This window comes from Engraulis encrasicolus, chromosome 6, assembly GCF_034702125.1.
Source record: "Engraulis encrasicolus isolate BLACKSEA-1 chromosome 6, IST_EnEncr_1.0, whole genome shotgun sequence".
Classification (NCBI taxonomy): domain Eukaryota; kingdom Metazoa; phylum Chordata; class Actinopteri; order Clupeiformes; family Engraulidae; genus Engraulis; species Engraulis encrasicolus.
Genome location: NC_085862.1, coordinates 11,626,836 through 11,648,693, shown reverse-complemented (window position 1 = coordinate 11,648,693; position 21,858 = coordinate 11,626,836). Strand labels below are relative to the sequence as shown.

The 21,858-nt window shown below is 40.6% G+C and overlaps 1 protein-coding gene across 8 annotated transcripts in view; it reads right to left on the bottom strand.

Moving 5' to 3' along the window:
• The window catches only part of ap3d1 (adaptor related protein complex 3 subunit delta 1), a 46,753-nt gene that overhangs the window by 6,093 nt on the left and 18,802 nt on the right, over positions 1 to 21,858 (bottom strand). The window contains exons 16-29 of one of the 8 annotated variants that reach the window (XM_063200611.1): positions 21,407 to 21,552; positions 20,699 to 20,840; positions 19,069 to 19,140; positions 18,130 to 18,205; positions 17,200 to 17,396; positions 15,413 to 15,486; positions 14,960 to 14,971; positions 12,581 to 12,743; positions 11,350 to 11,508; positions 4,961 to 5,020; positions 4,416 to 4,502; positions 1,894 to 2,055; positions 1,169 to 1,216; positions 197 to 386 (exon numbers count right to left, since the gene is read on the bottom strand). In XM_063200611.1, the coding sequence (XP_063056681.1) occupies positions 197 to 386; positions 1,169 to 1,216; positions 1,894 to 2,055; positions 4,416 to 4,502; positions 4,961 to 5,020; positions 11,350 to 11,508; positions 12,581 to 12,743; positions 14,960 to 14,971; positions 15,413 to 15,486; positions 17,200 to 17,396; positions 18,130 to 18,205; positions 19,069 to 19,140; positions 20,699 to 20,840; positions 21,407 to 21,552 (1,588 nt within the window). The other 7 variants (XM_063200612.1, XM_063200613.1, XM_063200614.1 and 4 more) reach the window with 7 other exon arrangements.

Below are 21,858 nucleotides of genomic sequence, written 5' to 3'. Positions count from 1 at the left end.
AGCATGTGCTGTCGGTTCCTTGCGGTGACGCGCGTAATTTGCGGCTCACAGCAAGCGTACCGCGGTCCTTAGATGTTCCATACAAACTAACTAAATACACTGCTATTATTTTGAGCACAACTGTACATGACAATATTCCTAACCTATTGTGAGCAGTGCATACTGTATGTTTTTTCCCCCTATGGGTTTAATTTACCTGGTGGGAGTTGAAATGGAACGGTCAGACCATCGTGTGGGGTTGATCCCTCAGGCCTCTGGAGCTTCGAGTTCAGGGAGTCTAAGACATTGAACTCCATTGACTTGACAAAGTCACTGGTCTTGTTTTGAAAAATGATTGAGACCACTACTTGGCTGCCATCCTGCAGATTGCCTTGAATGTCATACACCTGTGACAAGACAAGCCACATGTATAATGAACAGTTAATAATTAGGAACTCATGCACACATACACGCACACGCACACACCACTGCACAGGCAAGAAAGATCATCAAGTGAGGAAAAAGGGGAAAAAGGAGAAAAGTCCTCCAAATGTCTCAAAAAACCATTGCAATTTCTCATGCACATCAGATAAAACCACACGTCCAAAAAACACACGTCAGCGAAAGTTGTCTTTTACCTGATCGGTATCTTTTACCTGATCGGTATCCTGCTTTATCTTTGAAAAACATATTGCCATATCTGGTTAATGTCCATGTTTGTAATGGTTAAAATACACTATGTGTATTATTTGTGTCATTTTTTTTAAGTTCCATGCGTTAGGAAATTAACTATACATATTAAAGGAGTTCCCTAAATATATTTTCTACACAGCCTACAACCTTATTTCCCATACATACATTTAATAAACCAAGTTTATGCGTTACGGACTGCACAGACCCACATTAAAACCTCAGAAAAAAGGTAGTCCACTGACAATGTATTTGATCTGTACTGACTGACATGACATGACTGATGGCAATCCCGGCTAAATTATCTTTCTTAGCAATGAGAAGATACATCAGATCTGTACCGGGTAAAGTGTAAGTCTAGGAAAGAGCAGATGCACACTGAGATTTGAGGAAAAAAATATTTAAAAATGCCTTGAATATAACATGGCAAAGCATCTGCTCTTTCCTCCCTTTTTAACCTTACTAAGCATTTCATTAAAAAACCGTCAAAAATACATACCATCTTAATGAAGTCGTTCTCAGCAAGCAAGTCGTAATTTGACATTGGCTGCAAAGACATGAAATCGATATCAGGCACAATCAGTCATGTTCTCTTAATTCACTCCAAGAACGTTCTTAGCAATTACATTCAAATCGAGATTGTTAAAGCAGCAAATATTCACACTAAAATTGGCTGTAAATTCAGTCCTACATGTTTATATGTAAAATTTGAAAGGTCTGGTTCTGTACTTCCCAACTTGTTTCTGAAATGATACTCACAGTAATGTAAGCACAGCCTTGCCACTCACTATTAAGCCCCATTGTAGGTTTTATTTTTTTTATTTTTTGCTGCAGTTCCACCAGAATTCCACTGGGGGCATTTGCGGAGACCAAATGAATGGGGCACAATGGAGCTAGATGCTAAAAATGGTCCATTTCAAAGTTTGATAAAGTACAAGTCCATTTGATTTTTTACAAAGGGATTTTTTTTGCCCACAACGCACTAGCATTCTGCCATGTGTGTGACGACATAGGGTTAAACAAGTTATTTTAAGTGTATATGTGTGGCTCCAAAAATCTAAAACTCAGCTGTGGGTATTTTCTATATATACTCGAAAACAACATTCGAATGACTAGAGAAAAAAACATATCTTCAGGCCAAGGCCAAGGAATGCCAAAAGTTTAGATAAAACTATTTTTAGCTTTTAACAATGTCTTTATCAATCAATCCACGCCTATTCTTACCGGAAGGGGTTCCTCTTCCTCCTCCTCTTCCACTGTGCCGTTCTGGACGGATTCGGTCTCCTCCCGGTCACTATGGTGATGGTGGTGCCTCTTTTTCTTCTTCTTCTTCTTATCCATGTCATCCTTCTCTTTTTTTGTTTTCTTCTTCTTATGCTTAGATTTCTGTTAAATGACCAAAAAAAGATGATGACGCTCAAACATTTTCATGTTGGATCATGCAAAGAAGCTTTTGTTTGGTGGCTACCAATCAGAATGTCTAAATGTCCCAACATGTCTCAAACGTCATCATACAGTTTTAACATCTCTTTTGATGACTTTGACGACACTTTGAAACATCTTTCCCACTCATCATCATGCTTTCAGCAATTACTTCCACTGGTCTTGATGCCCTGAGTAGTTACTGCAAACTGGTTACATTAACATTGCGACGAGGCACTTAAGAGAACAATTTTGCCTGGTACCATACACTAGCATCGTATTGCACGCAGCAAACTTAGCACAGTCGCCTGTTGAATTCAATGGATGGAACAATGAAGTTCATTGGGTGTTCTGACAGCAATGCATTTGAATTGCATTCAGCGAGCGCAGTCTCTGTGTAAGGTTGTATTGAAAACAACGCAGTCTAAGTTGCCCAGGTGAAAAAGTGGTTCAATTTAGTACAATAAAAGCATGACTGAAGTGTACTTAGCATGTTAAAAGTGCACTCGTGCTTTTTGTGCTAAGAAAAAGTATGTTTACAATATGCTTATTTAAAGTGTACTTAAAATTAGATGTATTTAAGTTGCTCTCAAAGAAAGTACACTTAGCGAACCATACTTCAAGTGCACTTTGAAGATGTTTGGCTAAAGTGTATTTAGAGGAATATACTAATAGTGTTCTAATAGTGAACTTACTAAAAGTGTATTTTTTAATAACATATTGCAATTGTACTTTTTTAAAGTGCAATATAATTACACTTCACCCAAATGTCTTTGAAGTGTGATTTTCTATAGTGCGCTTTAAAGTAAATCGCTTTAACATATTGCAAGTACACTTTTTCTAAGTGCACCATGATTGTACTTCACCCAAATATCTTCAAAGTGTGCTTACACAAAGTGCATTTACCCATGATGCACCATCATACATGTCCCATCATGCAATGCACTTCTTGGAGCTAAATTTCTCAAACAGAAAGCCATTTATCCTGAAGGAATATTTTTGGTTTGTATGAAAATATTACTCATTGTTATATTCTGTGTTTATTGTAGGAGTTTGAAAATTTTAAAGTGGTACACAAAAAAATGACCATGTTCCCACCGTCATTATGATGGTCACATATATGTTCTGGTATATATAGGCTGACACTTCCCATGGTTTCATGGTAGGAGGTAAGTTGGAACTAGTTGTTCAAACAAAGATGAAAAGGTCACCATTAGTGATCAATTAAAGTGATCAAATGCAGGAAGGTGGAACAAGATTGAAATAAAGTGAAATGTGTATCTGTAATCTCTGTAACAATGCAATGATTGTATATGTCTAGGCATGCATACTGTACCACTACTGTGACATGTGGCTGTGTGTAATGTACAAGCTCTGAGGACCAGCATGGATTGTAATATTACATTTATATTATTTCATGTACTTGGGAGTGTACTGTAAATATACTTCAAGCATACCTGTTATATATTTACAATACTTAATGTGATATACTTTTTACAGACTTAAAATGTTCCAATGTAGTCCAAAGAAGCATGAAGTTAATATACTTTTATTGAACTTCTAGTAACAATAAAATGTTATAGAAGTGTACTCAAGCACACTCTTAATGCCATACGAATGAATGAAAAACGTGTTTGGAGCATACTTTCAAAAGTATGCTTGTAGTGCACTTAAAGTTGTCCAAAAGCGGTGCCAATTTAGCATCCTCAGTGTGCTGCAAGTGTGCTGAAGTACTGCTTTAGTAGTGCTTCAGCGCACTAATAGTGCAATGAAGCGCACTTTAAATCGCCGAAAATAGTACACTTTGTACTAAGTACGGTCAAAAAAAGTACACTTTAAGTATATGGGTTTTTCACCTGGGTGGGAAGCGCAGTGCTCCACACTTCATTACAACCAATGTATGGAGGGGCTTTAGGCCCCCCAGTAAACCAACCACTAGTGTAGAAGTCAGCTGCCAATCGTCCCACCCCATCATTGAACCGTCACCTTACCCATTTCCTGTCTTCTGAGAGTTTTAATCCCTGCTGCTCTTCCAACTGATATGCACAAAAGATACTCAAATTATCCCACCTACTCCCATTCACTAGTAGCAACACTTTCCAAGTCTGACTAGAAAGCAACACATTACATTACATTCTTTTCTCTCTTCTGTCTATAGAGACTAATGAATAGCTTCTGCCACCATCAATTTGCAAATATTCATTACGGCATGGAAATGTCTATGCATAAGCAGGTGGATCTTCTCTGATGTAAATCAGCCATTTTGGATGACTAGCCATAGACATCTTTGGCTGCAACTAACAACTATTAATGAACCAACATACCATCTCCTCATCTGGCTCCGTTTGACCTTTGACCTCTACTGGTTCCGCACCTGTGGCTTCCTCTGGGGTGCTGGCTGCTGCCGCCTTCTAAGAACAGACAGGTATACGTTTTACTCCAGAGTAGAAATGTCATGTCATGAAAATGAAAGGCTTAGATGTTAACCGTCTAAAAAGTGCCAATTGTGTCAGTAATAATTGTGTCCCAATTGTATTAATGCACATTTTGTTTAATTAAACCAAAAGCATGAATAAATAAACTGGAAGTAGAATTATTTACACCGTTTCATTTCTTAAAATTTGGACAGAGAAGTGTGCAGAAGTGTACACCCCCCTGAGGCCATGGGAATGGTGAAACCATACGGTAATAAACTGAAACGAACTGGGGTGCATTTCTCAAAAGAGAAGTTGTTAGCCAGTTAGCAACTTCGGTAGTTGCCAGTGGGAAAATGCACTGAAAACAACTAAGTAGCCAATGTAGTAAGCAATTTTGGTTTTGAGAAATCCACCCCTGAATTGATATCACAGAAAGGAAGAGAGAGAGAGACCTCCACCTGGGCCCCAGAGGGAGCAGGGTCAGTTGTGAGCCAGAAATCCAGATCAGAGGCCTGGAAGAAAGAGAGTGGGAGTAGACGTAAAGAAAGACAACCAGAGATGGGCAATCTTGATTCATTCATTTTACAATTCAGGGGTGCATTTCTCAAAAGCGCAGTTGCTAACTACGATATCTACTTGGGTAGTTGCCAATGGGAAATTGCATTGCAACCAAAAAAGTTGCTAACGGCTAACTACGCTTTTGAAAAATGCACCCCAGTGCAATATAACCGGATTTAGACTGTCCAATTGAACCCGGTGATTGACCTGGTTGAATGATCAGCTGGTTTGAATTGAACAGAAAAGAAAAACAAAGTCATTTGGAAAATTTGACCACTGGATTGTAAATTAACGAATCCAGGTTGCTCATCATTGAAGATAATGCAAAATGAGATCTTGCTAATTGACAGCCTTTCTGAAACAAGTTCAAAAGTTTAAGGAGCAGCAAAGCTTCAAGGTATGGCTTGTCATTTCAATTACCTTTCCTTCAATGGAATGACAAAACAGGTCACAAACTGAAGCCCTAAAAGTCTTAAAAATGTATAGACTGTAACCTGACTCTGGCAAGATGAATGGGTTCCACCATTCTCCACGAACATGACACACTTAAAAGTAAAACACTTGTCTGACATTTTTAATAAGCTGCTCAGTGAATCCATGTGAGCCTCAATTGCTGCTGAAACAACTGTCATGTTTCACATATTTTTCCCTTCTCCACTACTTTTACATCTTGACTATGTCACATCTCTGAAAATACCACAATCTGATTGTGTAATAAATGTGAATAACAAGGAATGTCCACACTTTGGATTCCGTTGTGTCAGCCAACTTTTCCTGAAGTGCTGCTCACCATCACTACATGTACAGATGGTGTAACTTCAATCTGCTCATTACCGTGCCGGGCCGCGACAGCGTACCGTGATCATTACACCCTGTGGCCATTCGGAATGCGGGGGGCAGTATAGCACCGCTTTTGCAGAGCAGCGTCTGCCTGTGTCTATGGTCTGTTTGTGCTTCCGTCCTTGCCCGTCCCCCAGTTTTAGTAGTAGTAGAAATACAGTCAGCAAATTGCATGTTTTATTTAGCATTGGGCATTTGATAGGGCATTTGATAATAACACAAGTGTGAGCCCTAAACAAGACCACAACCACAATAACCCAATTTAGGACCATAGGCCTATTCAACCGTTTCCACAACCTCACTGATCACAGTTGCTTCATCTGTAATGCCAGGGCTAAGAATAACGAAAATAGCAAAACAGAGTAGGCTAATAAACCGTAATGGAGAGACTGAGGAGACATGAAATCAAGCGGCGGAGTTCGGACCATTTTGAGTGGACCGATGTCGCTTGCTTTGTGTAGCCCTATCAAGCAAGCCTGTCTGTCTCATTTGTGCGATGAGCACAAAAACACAAATTGAACAGACATGAACAACATTGTAGCCTAATGAAGTAGTGCCCCGTCATGTCAGCATGAGAGAGGTGATTTTACATTTGGCGACGACATTCCGTCTTTAAAACTGGCGCATGCCGCTTCCCCTATTGCAGGTTATTACCTGATCTACACTGTCGTTACCACAAAAAACAAGGTAGCACAACTTAATAGGCTACTATTACTAGCCTATATATCTGGTAGCCTAAATAGTAGGTTGTTGAAGACGGGGGTATTAGGCCTTGGTGCACTGGGTTTTTTTTTTGCGAAGCAGAGTAATCTGCTTCAGTGTAGCTCATTGTATGTTGATCCCTCCCTCAGTTTTAGGCTACAAGTGGAAAGAGTCAGCCAATTGCGCACGTAACATTGGGTATTTGATAATAACACAAGCGTGATCCCTAAACAAGACCGCCAGTCGACGGTGTTTTGTTTTCATTATTCTGTCCTGCATTCACCGTCTCAATTCCGCTCCTAACTTAGCCTATAGGCTAAGTGATGTCTGTTAATTATTTCTGCACTACCTATTCAAGTCAGGAACGGATATCCTCAGGATAGCCTACGGACTAATAGGTTGAAGACGTTTTTTTTTTGTATTGGTGCTTGTGAACATTTCATCCTTTCAATGCGCTGTTGTGCGCGATCGACGGGATTCCGGTTAACTGGGGATGTGATGCACACATGACAATACATCTGTTACACCAGGTGTGGCTAATCATCTGTGATTAGGACTGCAAATTCAGTTGCTTCGGTGGAGATGCGAACCAACAGTAGGCTATGACTGGGGAACTATGACTCCTTCGGAGGCTGGATAACCTGTCGCGCCACGACATGTCACAAAAGGCTGTGCAGTCCCGTGCACTGCACTGCACTGCTGTAACCCACCCATCCCCCACAGACAAACATTCATGTTCTGAAAAGTTCAACACGTTCTGAACATTTTAGCCGCTTTGCATTAAGTTTTCGAGCAGACACTTGTCCACGGTGACGCAACATCGAAAGTGAAACGCAGAGACTGTTCACAAATAACTGAATAAAGATTTCATTAAAAAAAACCCACAGCATTTCTATGAAAATGTGCTGGGTGACCACACTGCCTATGCCTATCCAGATGCACGTATAGCAACAATGAGAAAGAGAGGGAGAGACGGAGAGAGAGAGAGAGCGATTAGCGCGTATCTCTGTGTGTGTGTGTGTGTGTGTGTGTGTGTGTGTGTGTGTGTGTGTGTGTGTGTGTGTGTGTGTGTGTGTGTCGGGGAACATTTGAAGTGAAAAAAAACACCCTCCCCCACTTCAGCATCAGATGTTGGTGGTCTACAAGTCAATATGTTTACCCGACTATCTTGTAGCCCAGTCATGAAGTTCATAAAGCCATCGGTAGCCTATAGGCCAAGATATCCAAAATCCCTCCGCAAATTTCTGCATTGCCTGAGTTCATAGGCTAAAACAACTTTATTTAGGCCTAACTTATTTAGCTTACTTTATTAGCCTTATTTAGGCCTATTATCGTATTTAGGCTTTAACGTGGGCCTATTTTACAAAATATTGAAAGAAGGAAAAGACACGACAGACAAGTTGAGGCTTACTGATCGTAGCCTATTACAGCAAATCGAACATGCGCTTTATGAACACACTAGCCTGAGGGCAAACATCTTCTTGGCACTATTGAGATAACCAGGCCATGCCATGAATTCAACTACCTGGGCCCACACTAAAATACTGACAGACTACAATTGCTTGGATCTTCAGTGGGTTTCGTGGGTCCGGGGGGATGGGTGGTGATGGCACGCTTGATGTATTTTTCCCCACCCCATGCATGCACGCGGACACACAGGGTCGGGACATTCACCCAATGAATGACTGAGTGCGGCTAAATATGCCTGTTGCATATCGTAGCCTAATTATTCACACATCACGTCAAGTCACAAATTAGTAGTCTCTTGCAGTTGACCTATGCCAAATTAACGTCCTCCCTGTAAGGCTGCACTAATTCAAACAGGTAGAGGAGTCGGCTTAGCCTATAGCCAAAGTCTATAAAATGTAGCCTATTTTTTGTAATTTCCAATTATCTAGGCTATGTTTACGATAATGATTTGTTGCGCTACGACGGTGCTCAAGACAAGTTGGAACATAGTCATCTCAAGTGCTCCCATTTTATTTTGATCCTGCTTTAAGTCAATGGGCGAGAAACACCCGTTTCATCCGTCCCGACAGTGTCTACTGACACTAAAATCCCTTTTGCCTGTAAACCTGACAACTTTGACTTTTCATACTTTCGGATATGTTAAAGTTTTCGAGTAAATCGCAGTGTTTCATTCGTCCCGAGTTTCATGAGTCCCTGCTCTCCCCTACTGCCTAAACTGTTACAGTTTAAATGCGTCCTCTCCAAACTGTGTGTGTGTGTGTGTGTGTGTGTGTGTGTGTGTGTGTGGGCGAGAGAGGGAGAGAGAGAGAGAGCGAGGGAGAGAGGCGCTTAATTCCCCGCAGAAAGAGCAAGGCGATGTCTCCATATATTAGACAAATGCATCTTATTTTAGTTAAGTAGACATCAGGGATGTATTTTGCTTAATAGCAACGCCGACCTGATTGGTTCATATTGCTCTGAATAGCCACAGAAGGCTAGGCTATATTTTAATGGGTTTACGCGCGCGAGGTCATCTAACTGTGGTCACAGTCGCCAGGTGCTATTACGAGAGGAAAACTATAGCACGTTGGCAAACATTAAAGTCAGTTTAAGCCATGCATATGATGAACCAGTTTTCTTGTTTGAAAAAACACACTTCCCGGTGCGCAAGGTGCATGCATTTCTGACTGACCCAGATGAAATCGCATGAGGAACTCCATGATTATGAGATGACATTGCATAGGCCTATATTTCCCAGCATATATTTCCCCCCCCTCTCTCTCTCTCTCTCTCTCCAAACCCAGTTGTACTTGGACTCACTTTTAACACCGCTGGCCTTGAATCGCAGCACACATTGCAGTGAGCCGTGCCGTGTGCGAGTGCTGAGCAACTTCACCCCTAACGTTTAACCTAGACTAGCGAGTGCAGTGTTGTAATTCACGTGGAGTAAGTGCAGCGATTACCTGCGTAGCCTACTTAATTATGGAAGTGGGTGTCATTTGGACTGCCAATGGAAACAAGCCTAGGCCTACTGTCACCAAGCTCTTCCTGTCTCCCCAGCCTCGCAATGGATGGACACCTGGCCACCGCTCCTCCGCCTCCTTCGGAACGGATGACTGTGGGGGGGATCTCCAAGGAAATTTGGAATTTCGGACTTGTATAGATTTGGGGTGCCCCGGGCCCCCGGGACTCTTTTAGATTTCTGTTAGTTAATAAATATTATTTTAAAACTCAATATTTGTGTCTTGGCGTATTTGTGGTGTACAGTACTCTCCAGGGTATTTGGTAACAAGGAGAGGTGTCGCTGGAAAAATGCGCACTTTCTCACCTGCGACACATAACCCGACAGTTGGTTACACTTAATTTGAGCACGAAAACAGCAATATCAGTCGCTTGCTAATTTTTGCCAATGTGACAACATTAAATTCATTAGGGAAGTGTAGGTTAGGTTATCGCCCCAGCTGTTGGCGATGTGAGATAAATAGCCAACGCTTACACGCTCAAACGAAGCGCTGTTAGGTTACTGCGGTGAGGTGTATTGCACTCTCAGTAATTTTTACCAAACGAAAAAGTATCCACATCCAGACAACAAGTCTGAAGTTGCAATATTAGACGTTTCAAATCTTGCGATGCGATAATCGGTATGGCTTCTGGCTACACTCAATTTACATTTTGTCAGAGCTTGCACATTAATGCAATTCATCCGATCATCATTTAAAAAAAAAAAGAAAATTCATTACATTATTTAGGCTATTCTTTTTATGACTCTTCCTACTTCCTGGAGGTGTTCTCACACAATTTATAGGCATGTTGTTATCCGCTGAATCGGTGCGTGCTGGTGAATATGAGCATATATTAATATGCCGTCAGCATCGTCTAAAACATTCCAAGCGCTCCCAAGTGCCACCCGGCGGTTGTTTGGGTACACTGCAGCTAGGCCCGGTACGTACCGAGGTGGATGACGTGGCATTACCTCGGTAAAGGGTGTGCATTGTAGGGGGACCGACTGTATTCAACTGCCTTACGTACACCGTGGTGACGTCCGGCCGCTAACCTTCAGACACAACGCAGGGATGTGCACGTATTACGCATCTTACATATTCCATGACAGATTGGTTCTACTGCATTTTGGTTTGGAAGCAGGGCGAAACTGAAGCTCCTCCAGACCCTTTGACTCTCTGACCAGAGTCAGGCTATGAAGGCTGCAGTTAAATGGGGAAGCTATGAGATATTTCTCTACATGTTCCTGTCACGGAATGAATTGGAGAGAGAAATGGATGTTCATAACCTTAAAGGGACACTGTGCAGGAAATGGTCAAAAAAGGTACTGCAACTATGCTGCTCATTGAAACTGGGCTGCCTATTGCCACATTTGATCTTTACATGACAGTTTACTGAGTAATAAACAAATATTTTCTAGTACGGTCCAAGTACAGCCATTTTTGCAGCTAAAAATGGCTATTTTTGGAAATTCAAAATGGCGGACCATGGAGAAGATCCCCCTTTTCATGTATGAAAAGTGCAATTTTTCCAGTAATAATGAATACTTAGAATTTGATGCTGATGGTAAGTATTCATGAAAAAGGTAACATTAGTGAATGGGCAGCACGAATTCTGGAAATGAACAACTAAAAATCGCACACAGTGTCCCTTTAAAAATCTACTCCTTACTCCTAATAACACAAAAAAATGTCATCTAGATTACTAGAGTTTCACTAGAATGAATCCAAATGGTTAAAAAAAGCCCTATAAATTAAAGACCATTACTTAAAGAGATCATAGAATAGCTTACGTCTGTGGGTGCCGAAGGAGGCAAAGACTCAGTGGGCTCAGAGTCCTCAGTTTTCACCAACGTTTCAGCTTCTACCTTTACATGAACCTCCTCCTCCTCCTCCCCCTCTCCAGGGTCCTGCTTCTGCTTCTTTTTATGCTTCTTATCTTCTGAAGACCTCTGCAGAAAATCAGACGTGCATTTTTTTCAAAGCACAAGTAGACAATTATTTATCAATACCTCCACACACACGCACACGCACGCACGCACGCACGCACGCACGCACGCACGCACGCACGCACGCACGCACGCACGCACACGTATTTGATCCCTTACTGATTTTGCTTGTTGTAAAATAGCCTGAGGCTAACTCTGGTACAATGCTTGAAATGACAACATTTATGTGCTAATTGGACATGTTCCCCAATAAAGTGAATTGACTTGAATCATGTCTTGAAGTAGTCTTCATCAGAGCTTAAATTACGTTTTTTCCATTTCCAAATTATGGTGGCACAAAAGTGAGTTCACCCCGATGTTAAACCTCCATACTTCCATCATGCTTCAGTAGTCACGGTACATGTTGACAGGCATGCTTCTTTTGGTAAAATTAAACTTTTCAATATTGACAGCATTCAATCAACCCCAAACCATACAAGTTCCACAACCATGCTTGAGCACGGGACAGTTTTATTTGTATTACTCACTTGGTTTCCACCACACATGCTTCACACCATCTAAAGCTAATTGGTATATCATATATATGGAAGTTTGTGGTCTGATGACACCAAGATAAACACATTTGCTTCAGACATGTTCTACAAAATTAATACGGAAAAATGATCCTAATTTAATGAACAACTAGAAATGCACTCAGAACTCAGCACTCAGAATGAAAGTCAAATGTTCAGTCAGTTTCCTTGTTGCATAAGTTACACCCTATATTTTTTCCAAAGTCAAGCCTTAGAAACTGGAATGTCAACATTTCCCCTAACCCGCAAGGTGAAGAATCATTTTAAAACATCCTGGATCCATATCATGATCCGGATCACCACTAAAATTGAATCACTTGTTGCTTTGTTTTTTTCCAACAACTGACTCCACAAAATGTCATCAAAATCCGTCCAGAATTTTTTGAGTTTTGGTGGAGCCAAAAATACAACAATAACTCAAATTAAACTATGATCAAGAGGGATTATGATAATGAGTAAAGCAGAAGAAAAGGAAATGAAAGAAAAGAAGTAATATAACTTACAATTTTCTCCTTGTCCTTCACTTTCTTCTTCTCTTTCTTTTCTTTCCTGATCTTCTTCTTGGGTTCAGGTGTGACAGTCTCGTCTCTATCTCCTGCGGGACTCTTCAGGCTCTCAGCAGAGCGGTGTGTCCTGGCAGGCAGCTTCTCACTGTCTGCTAAAGGTCTGAGGGCACCAGAAAGACCAAATGTAGTGTAAGGAGCACGCGCACACATCCAGTAGAACAGATACTGGATCAAACAAAGATGGGTCAAAGACGTCCAACATGTCCGTCAGTGCAACGGATACTTTTGCTTACTGTAAATGCAAAAAAAGAGATTTTTTTTATTATTATTATTCTTTTTTTGGCTTTTGCATTCACTTTTCAAAAAATCGTTTTGAAATTTCACGTTTTTCACAGTTACGGTAAGCAAAAGCATCTGTTAGCACTAAAGGACAGTGTCATGTTGGACGTCTTTGACCCAGATGCGTAGAAGAGGAAGGAAAGTCTGCACACTGGATCTATACACCTGAAGCAGACGACGAGGTCGAAACATGGGGTTGGATAAATTGGCGAGCAGCAACAGTGTAGTGCAGACCTTCTTTCTTTTTTCACCAGGAACGACAACATGTTATGCCGTCATGTTATGTTATGTTATGCTATCCTGATAAACTCATTTTATCCATTATGACAGCTCATATACAATTTAAAATAGAAACATGGTTTTGCAACACATGATAAAAATAAAATTAAAAGAATAACTGAAAACATACATAATTACGGTATATCGCGATATGTACCGTTATCGTGATATAACGTAATGCATATACAGTACATGTTTTTTTCCCCTACAAGTAAGTAGTGTTGGGCAATACGGCTGCAAATCGGAGTCTTTGTAGTGATGAGTTGACATCTACTGTATTTTTAAAGCTGAGAACCAGGTTTTTCATACTCTCCACAATTCAACCCAATTCAATAATTCCTATTTTTCAAATTACTAAAAAGCTTTAACCATTACCCATAAGCTTTGACCTTGAACTTGATCCAATGACACAAAAGTTTATAGCAGTGTATCTCAACAGAGGGTAGACGAGCACACTGCAGTGGGTACGTGGAAACAAATTATATTAACAACACGTACGGAGCACAATCACATGCGGATAGAGGCAAAGGTATAGAGAACAAGTGGAGTACTCATGATGTAGGTTGGGGGGTTGTAGGGTTGGGAAACATGACTTAAGAGTCATCCAGGAGCTCCTCATTCCTTGAAATTTTCTACAAACACCATCGATTTTTGTTGTTGTTGCACAAGACAGGCATGCAGTTAGTGAAAGAAACAAACAAACCAAACACAAGACCCCTTACGCTCTCTCGAAGGGTAACAAGCAAACAACTAGCAAACAATACTCCTTCACATCTGTGACGATTCCAATTCATTCAGGTCATGGTATCTAAATGCTATAATGTACAATTGTATAAATGTATATATTGTATAATTAGAACTTGAAAGATGTTTCCTTCCCATACTCCCTTTTTTTAGTGGCAAGATGGAAACCGAGAACTGCATTTACGGGAATCTGCTGCTAATAGAAACAGACTACAGAAACAGACTAATTAAGTTTTAATTGAAAGGGTGGGGCACTATACATTCATCCTTGATTAAGTCAGTTAATCACAAAGAGATGGTTTTTATGTTGTTCGAAAGCTCCTTTCTGGCTTTACAAAGCACATAATGGACATGGAACACAACAACCCATAGAACTAAGTAAGCTACAAGTTTAACTTCATAGCATGTCACATCCTTCTTTCTATTTTCCAACCCATTGCCCACGGCTAGTCCAAACAGCTTCCCCATTCACCATGTGATGCATCACCCAGAGCCTTGAAAGTAAGAGTTAGGCTAATTCCATTGACCTCCATGTTCCATTTTCACACAAATATGGTGGTTCATGGAGCTTTTGACACACAGATCGCCATTGACATAGTTCCAGGAAGTGAATAAGTGCATTAGTGGTAAATGTCATTCATTTTTAATTAATTTTTGCATCATCTTAGCTTTGGTTCTGTGTTGGTCTCCAGCAAAAAGAAAGCCGCTGCCTAGAATTATTTGAATCTACTTGAGTCATGTCACCAGGCGACCTTCCTGTACCCCAGTCGTCACAACTCTGATTTCCATGGCTATGACATCCCCATGTGATGCAGGTGGTCAGCTGAGCGTAAATGGGACAATGCTCTCACTGCAACCGTGTTTTCAATCCACATCATCAATATAATATCAGCAGGACTTTAAAGGGAAGGTAAGTCTTGGGAATGCACGAAAGGAAAGTAAAAGCAGGCACTCTCTACGCACAGCACACCAAAAGATCTGGGAGGGGGCCAGACACTTCAACCTCCTACTCACCGGGCTTTTAAGCTGCCAAAATAGGATGTGCAGGGCAGTGTGTGTACGTGAGGGAGAAAAAATAAATCATACAACACAAGACCGAAATTAAAACAGAGCTGGAAAAAGTGGGGCTGTGGTGTTGCAGTGTTTGTAGTGCCATCGTTATTTTTTGGCACGGTCAGATAAATAAAGCTGTACAAATGAAACAATGGCAAAGGGGTCAATGTGTGTTATAAAGGTAGTTGAACAGAGCATTAAAATATCTATTTTCTGGCTTCATGTTCTAGGCTGGCTATAAGTGTGAAACATACAAAGAAATCAACTATACATACCAAATGAATGAAGAAATGTTCAATAAAGACAGAAAGAAACCTCAATATCTTGACATTGAACATAAAGTTTGGCACATTCATCTTTGTAGTCACAGCAATACACCCTAAAAAAAAAAGACTTGAGAATTTGAAACCTCACCTGTCCAGGTCTATATCCAAAGCTTTGTGGGGATCATTGGGATCTTTGTCATCCTCATCGCTGGGTAAGGCATTCTTGGGAAGAGGAAGAAACATGAAATGCTTATTAAATATAATCTTAACTTAGTGTGACTTCATTTCACCCTTTGTGTTGTTTTCTTACAACAGTTGTGGCTAGCAAAACACTTAAGTGTTTTCACATTATTCTGATTATTTTCTGTAGGCGACAAAAGTTTTATCTTGCCAAAATCTATCCTTTCTGTGTCCATGAAATGATTAATATTTTGTTGGTGCAACACATTATTTTTGTACATAAAACTTCATTTGGGAGGGCTATCACATGACCAACTTCTGAAGCCATTTGATTAATTGAAAGTCAGGTTATTAGCTGCTGTTCCAACAACATGGATTGGTGACAAAACATATGGGAAGGACTATGTGAAAGACTCTGGTAAAAAGCTAAATAAGCCAAATTTTGTGTAGGCTTTGTAGGTTTTTGATAGAGTCTGAGCTGACACACAGACACACGACTCATTCCATTTCAAATCAACCCAACATTTAGAAACTTTGATGTGATAAAATGGTTTTTCAGTGTTTGTCTAGTTCCTCACAATGAAGGGACAGCATAAAAATACAGTATCAAGGACTTTGGTAAAAAGTCAAATGTTCAGTTCATCAGTTCCCCATGATGGCATAGCGGTTGTGTTGACATAATGGAGCTGTAGCCAGGAGGCCATGTTGTCCTACTGACACAACACCTTCACTAGGGCTGGGTTCAAAAGATCGAATCGCGATCCAATATGGATTCACGTTCGAAAATGGCAATATCGATTCACAACTTTGTGGATCAATCTTTTGCAGATCATTACAGATCATTTTCTCAACCACACCCTGTAGCGCTCTTCCACAGTTTCCCACTTATTTGTCACATACCAAGGTATTTCATGTTTGTGTGGGCATCAAAGGCTGAGATATTTAGTTTTTTATAACCGGTCTTAGAATTCTAGGCATAAATGGGTTAAAGAGATTGAATCGAATCGGATCGTGGATCGAATCGGATCGTAGCCTTCTGAATCGGAATCAAATCGATCCAAGAAATTTGGATCGATTCCCAGCCCTAACCTTCACTATTGCTTCTAGCCAGGCCATCTGAGCCAGGCTTTCTGAGCTCCGGAGGAATCGGAAACTCCATCCACTTTGTCAGGAACCAATCAACTTTGAGCAGCTCCAGCAGCCCTGGATAGAGGCATGTTTAAAGGGGCACAATATAGGATGACGTAGTTTGCACGGGGTCTCAAAATCTATACCGTCATGAAAAAATGCTGTTTAAATAAGCTCACTGGGAGAATGTTTTTCATCATAGAATGTCAGCAGTTGATACAAATCTGAATGCGGTATGTAAAGCCATTTTTCGTATGAGAAGTGACTGAAATGTTTCTCACGACACTCGTAGTGGACCGCTCTGTCAAAAAGTTAAATTTCCGGTTTTCAGCAGACGGACCATGAAAGTGGTCACGAGAGTCATCGTTCACTTTACAAATGACTCAAATAAACAATGGCTGACTCTGTACAGTGATTAATTAAACTTTTAATCCTACATAGAGCCCCTTTAAGGCAGTGAAGTGTGAAGTGCAGTTTTTCCATAGCCTCGACCAGTAGTAAAGCGAGGGAGGCGGGTTAACCATGCCGCTTGGGAAATGTTAATAGTTATATAGTACAAATGGTCAATACCAAGTCATGAAAAGAGATTTGAAAGTGGATAATAATCAGGAAAATGGAGCTAGGCACCTCTGGCATCTCCTCTGTGACGATGTCCACGTGGTGAGCTGGGGTGATGTCCTCCTCACTCTCTGGGGCAGAGTCCATGTGCTTACCCCGTCCGCGCTTCTCTCGCTTTTTCTTCTTCTCTTTTTTCTTCTTGTCGTCCTTTTCTTTTTGCCGACGCTCCTCTTCCATTTTCACATACTGGTCAGATAAGGGCATGCCTGGCAAGACATTTAACAACAACGACAAAAAAGATGTAGTTATACTGCCACCTACAGGATAATGTGCACATTGCCTGGCATGAGCCATTTGTTACAACACAAAAGATTGGTCAATGTGGCATCTGTCGTGTCCATATTACATTACATTTTCACTTAGCTGACACTTTCATTTGTTCAAAGCGACTTACAACTATTATTTTTCAGGGTATTGGTTACAGTCCCTGGAGCAATGTGGGGTTAGGTGCCTTGCTCAAGGGCACTTCAGCCATGGATGGAGGTGTAGGGAGAGGTCGTGGGGGATTCGAACCGGCAACCCCTAGATTGAAAGACCAACTCTCTAACCACTAGGCCATGGCTGCCCCCCCATATATGTTTGCCAATTAACCAGAAAAGCAGCTATACCTCCGTACAATGGAGAAACTGAGACAGGGTTAGTCAAAGGGACATCTAGTGTTCTAGATACCATTTCTTGATACACAAGCTTCGGAGTGTAAACATGGGATATCTTTTTTTTTTTTTTTTTAAGATATTTTATGGGCTTTTTGCCTTTATTGCAGATAGGACAGTGGAGAGTGACAGGAAGTGAATGTGGAAAGAGATGGGGTAGGGTTGGGAAATGACCCCGTCCGGACTCGAACCGGGGTCCCCATGGGCATGCAAGCCCAAATGTGGGGGGCTTAGCGCGAACATGGGATATCTTGAGGCAGTATTAATGAAAAGCGGGTCTGTGTACCTGGCACTTTCAGAGGCACACTGAGGTCAATCTGCACCACTGGAATGTGTTCCACACCTGAAGCTTCCTGATAAATCTAAAAAAAAACAAAAAAAACAACAGCAACAGTAAAACATACAAAACTAAGCCATCTTCACCATGTCAGTTTGTCGCTTGTAAAGGTACATCTGCTAAAAAAGTGAGTACACAACACCATTGCAATCATGGTCAGTTCATTGCAAACACTTAATTTGAATTTGGTTTGATGTAGACTTGATCAGAAAGAATAAAAACAACTCCTGCCTCCTGGGTCCAGCCATTTAATCAAATAACTGAAAATCAAATAACACAAATTATGTTCAAAGCTTTAGGGTCCACTACAGTCAACTCACGTGCATTTGGTGTGATGTGAACCATACCAAGAGTGTTAGTGTTAGTTGAAATGCCATTGCAATCTTTATAACTTTATCATAACACTGTTCTTTACGTGCATGATGTCTGACCAACAGTTGATGATACAGGGGGAAAAAACATTTCACTCAAGAAGCGATTAAGCCTCTGTGATCTTGCAAGTAATGATCAGTTGTCAGATTGCAAAAGTTGCAGTAAAACCATTGCTTTGGTGGGGCGGACTTCGGCGGATCTTCTTACCATAGCCTACCGATGATCTGGATAGGCGTTGTGAACTAATTTGGCCCCAAACACTAACGTCATGGTTGAGACGCATGTAATGCACCCAAGCATGCTTGACCTTATTGTTAAGGAGAATTCCTAGTGCATGGTCTGAGCTCCACTGCTCTGACAGCATTACGGAGCAATGTCAAATTTGACAGTTTTGGGTTACCCCAGCACACTGCCGGTGCACTTTAACACTTATTTTAATGCATTACTTTGCGTTACAACCCAAACACTGTTCACAGTATGCATTAACACGCCTTGCATTGTTGTTTGCTTTCGTACCTTTTGTGAGGATGGTGAGGCCTTGATATAGAACGGATTGTTTGCCTGCTCCTGTTTCCTTGCTTCCCTCCGCTGTTCAGGCAAAAGGTTTTTGGCAAAATAAATAAAGTTTAGTTTGTATAGTTCACTAAATTCCAAGTTGTTATGAAAATAATATATTTTCACTGATTTTCATTAACAGTCAATCATTTTCAAGTCATCAATCATTACCGTACAAATCAAACGTTTTTTGAACAAACCCTTTCCAGTTCTTTATGACGCTAAAACGTGGAGATTCACAAGATGAAAGTTGTTTGCACCCTCGCGTTGACTGTAGGGTGCGTGGCTTTTGTTGACAGGTTTTCAGCCACTTACTAAAATGTGCAGTGTGAATGCAAGTGAAGGGCCAGGAGATGTCTTGTACATAAAATGCAACACATCTTACATGTATCTAAATAGATGAGGAAAGTATTTGACTAACTGCAACAACTCTGGCATTACAGAATTGTGTTTCAGGTGCGTAGAAATGCCAAATTTACCCACCGTTTCATCAAACTTTTCCTAACTCTAGCCGCGACAGTAACAGTAGCAAGAAATGCCACAACATGATGTACACTCACGAGTGCCATCTTCCGTAGCCGTCTACCCCTCTGAGGTCTTGGATGAAGAAGTTATTGTACAATAGCTAAGTAATTGTACAACTACAAACTTTTGGACTTCATCAATAGCACTTTGTGCGCGCTTCGCTTTTGGCCACCAGCTGAACAAGCACCAAAATGAAAAAATAAATGCTCATAATTACAGGCATTGGGTTCAGACCAAAATTAACTATCAAACCTCCCTCTGAATACACTCAATGGGCTGCGCAACCACAACCTTTGATGCATATTTTCTCGGTACATGTTCACACAGTGCTGTTTTTTTACAAACGATGCTTGTAACAATTCCTTCTGATGATCATGTTTCAAAATCATATTCTATTGCGGAGCATGTCTTTTGTCTCTGCTGTCCTGTAATGTAGCCATGGGTTCATTGCAGCTTTGGTAGAAAATAGTCCGAAGTCCGAGAATTCTCTGAAGGAACCCACTAACATAGACTAGCCCTAGTTTAATAACTACCGGTATTGTTATTCTGCCCCAATATCCCAAATGGCTGCAAGTTGTAACTGCAGTCTTGACGTAGCCATACTAGTTCAGCGGCAGGTATGTGACTATTATGAAGTAGCATTGACTTCACCACCACAATCAAATTCAAAGTATTCATTATGAATGAGAATATAGCACTTTTATATACAAAAAGGTGGATCTTCTCCATGTCCACAATTTTGAATTTCCAGAAATAGTTATTTTTAGCTGTGAAACGTAATGTACTTTGGTCATACTAGTAGATATTAGTTTAGTATTCAGTAAATATTCATGAAAAGATCAAATGTGACAATAGGCAACACAGTTTAAATGGGCAGCATAGTTGCAATACCTACTCTGGCCACCATCCTACATTCATCCTAAAAAAATACATAATTGGAATGTTTGTTCAAAAACATTTCATTTGTTCTCATTTGATTTGTACGGTTGATGACTGAGTCATAGATTAACGATTAAGAAAAAGAAAATCGGTGAAAAAAAGTGAGGTCCAAATGATGAGCACTGACCCTGGCCAATTCCTTCTCGTCTACTTCGGTGTGGCGAGTTCGTGAATGCTTTGGTTCCTCCTTCGCAAAAACAGCTTTGGGCTTTTCATCTTCAGACTCGCTCTCTGAGGGCGGCTCATTAATCCAAGCATCCAGGTCCAGCCTACAAAGCACAAAATGGTGGACGCAGGAAGTCAGCTCTTCTCTAGATAGCAAGTTATGTTTGTATGTTTGTTTGCTTTCATTTTAGCTTGAAAGTTAAGCAACTGTTGCTATTTTGCAACCAACACAAGGTAATACATTTCACTTAAATCAAAATTCATTAAAATAAACAATGACATGTATAAATAAATACATTAAGTAAGTTTGTTCACATCATCAATACAAAACCTTTAAAAGGTGGGACCTTATTAAAATACCTAACATCGTTTAAAAAATATGCTGCCTTTTTATTTCAAGGGCAGAGCAAGATAGAATATGCTTAATTGATCAAGAAATCACCAGAAAGATAGCATAGGGGAGGTTTATCTCCAGCTGAGAGCAAGTAATGTGCTTTCCACTAAAAATGTGAGGTACAGTGATTTTGTCCTATGCTGATACTACTACACGTGATGGCACTTGTTATAATGTCACATTATAAAAACCAGGAGAACAAGTCGCCAATTTAAAAAAAAAAAAAAACCCTATCCAGAAAAATGTCTTCTGTTGTTGCATGCGTCTCGATCTCACCCCTCAGGAATAGGCACTTTTTTCTGAGCTTTGGGAGCCACAGGGTTGAGCTCGCCAGCAAACAATGCCGTCACCTCCTCTGCAACCTCAACTTCCTTCAGTTGCAACTTTTGGATGTACTTCACCAACTGCAGGATACAAGAAGCCTGTGGAGGGACACACACGCACGAACACACACGCACACGCACACACGGTTCATGTCATTACATTTCTTCCAATTAGATTTTTCACCAACCCATGTTGTTGGAACAGCTAATAACCTGACTTTCAATTAATCAATTGACTTCACAGACGTGGCCCATATGAAAGCTACAATCTTCAAAAAAAATTTTGTGTATGGAAATGTGACATTTGCCAACATTGCAAAATAAAATCATAAATAAAAACAATGATAACTTATAGGTAGAATAGCTTACAAAAGGCAAAAAATATTTGTTTTTTTAAGTTCAAAA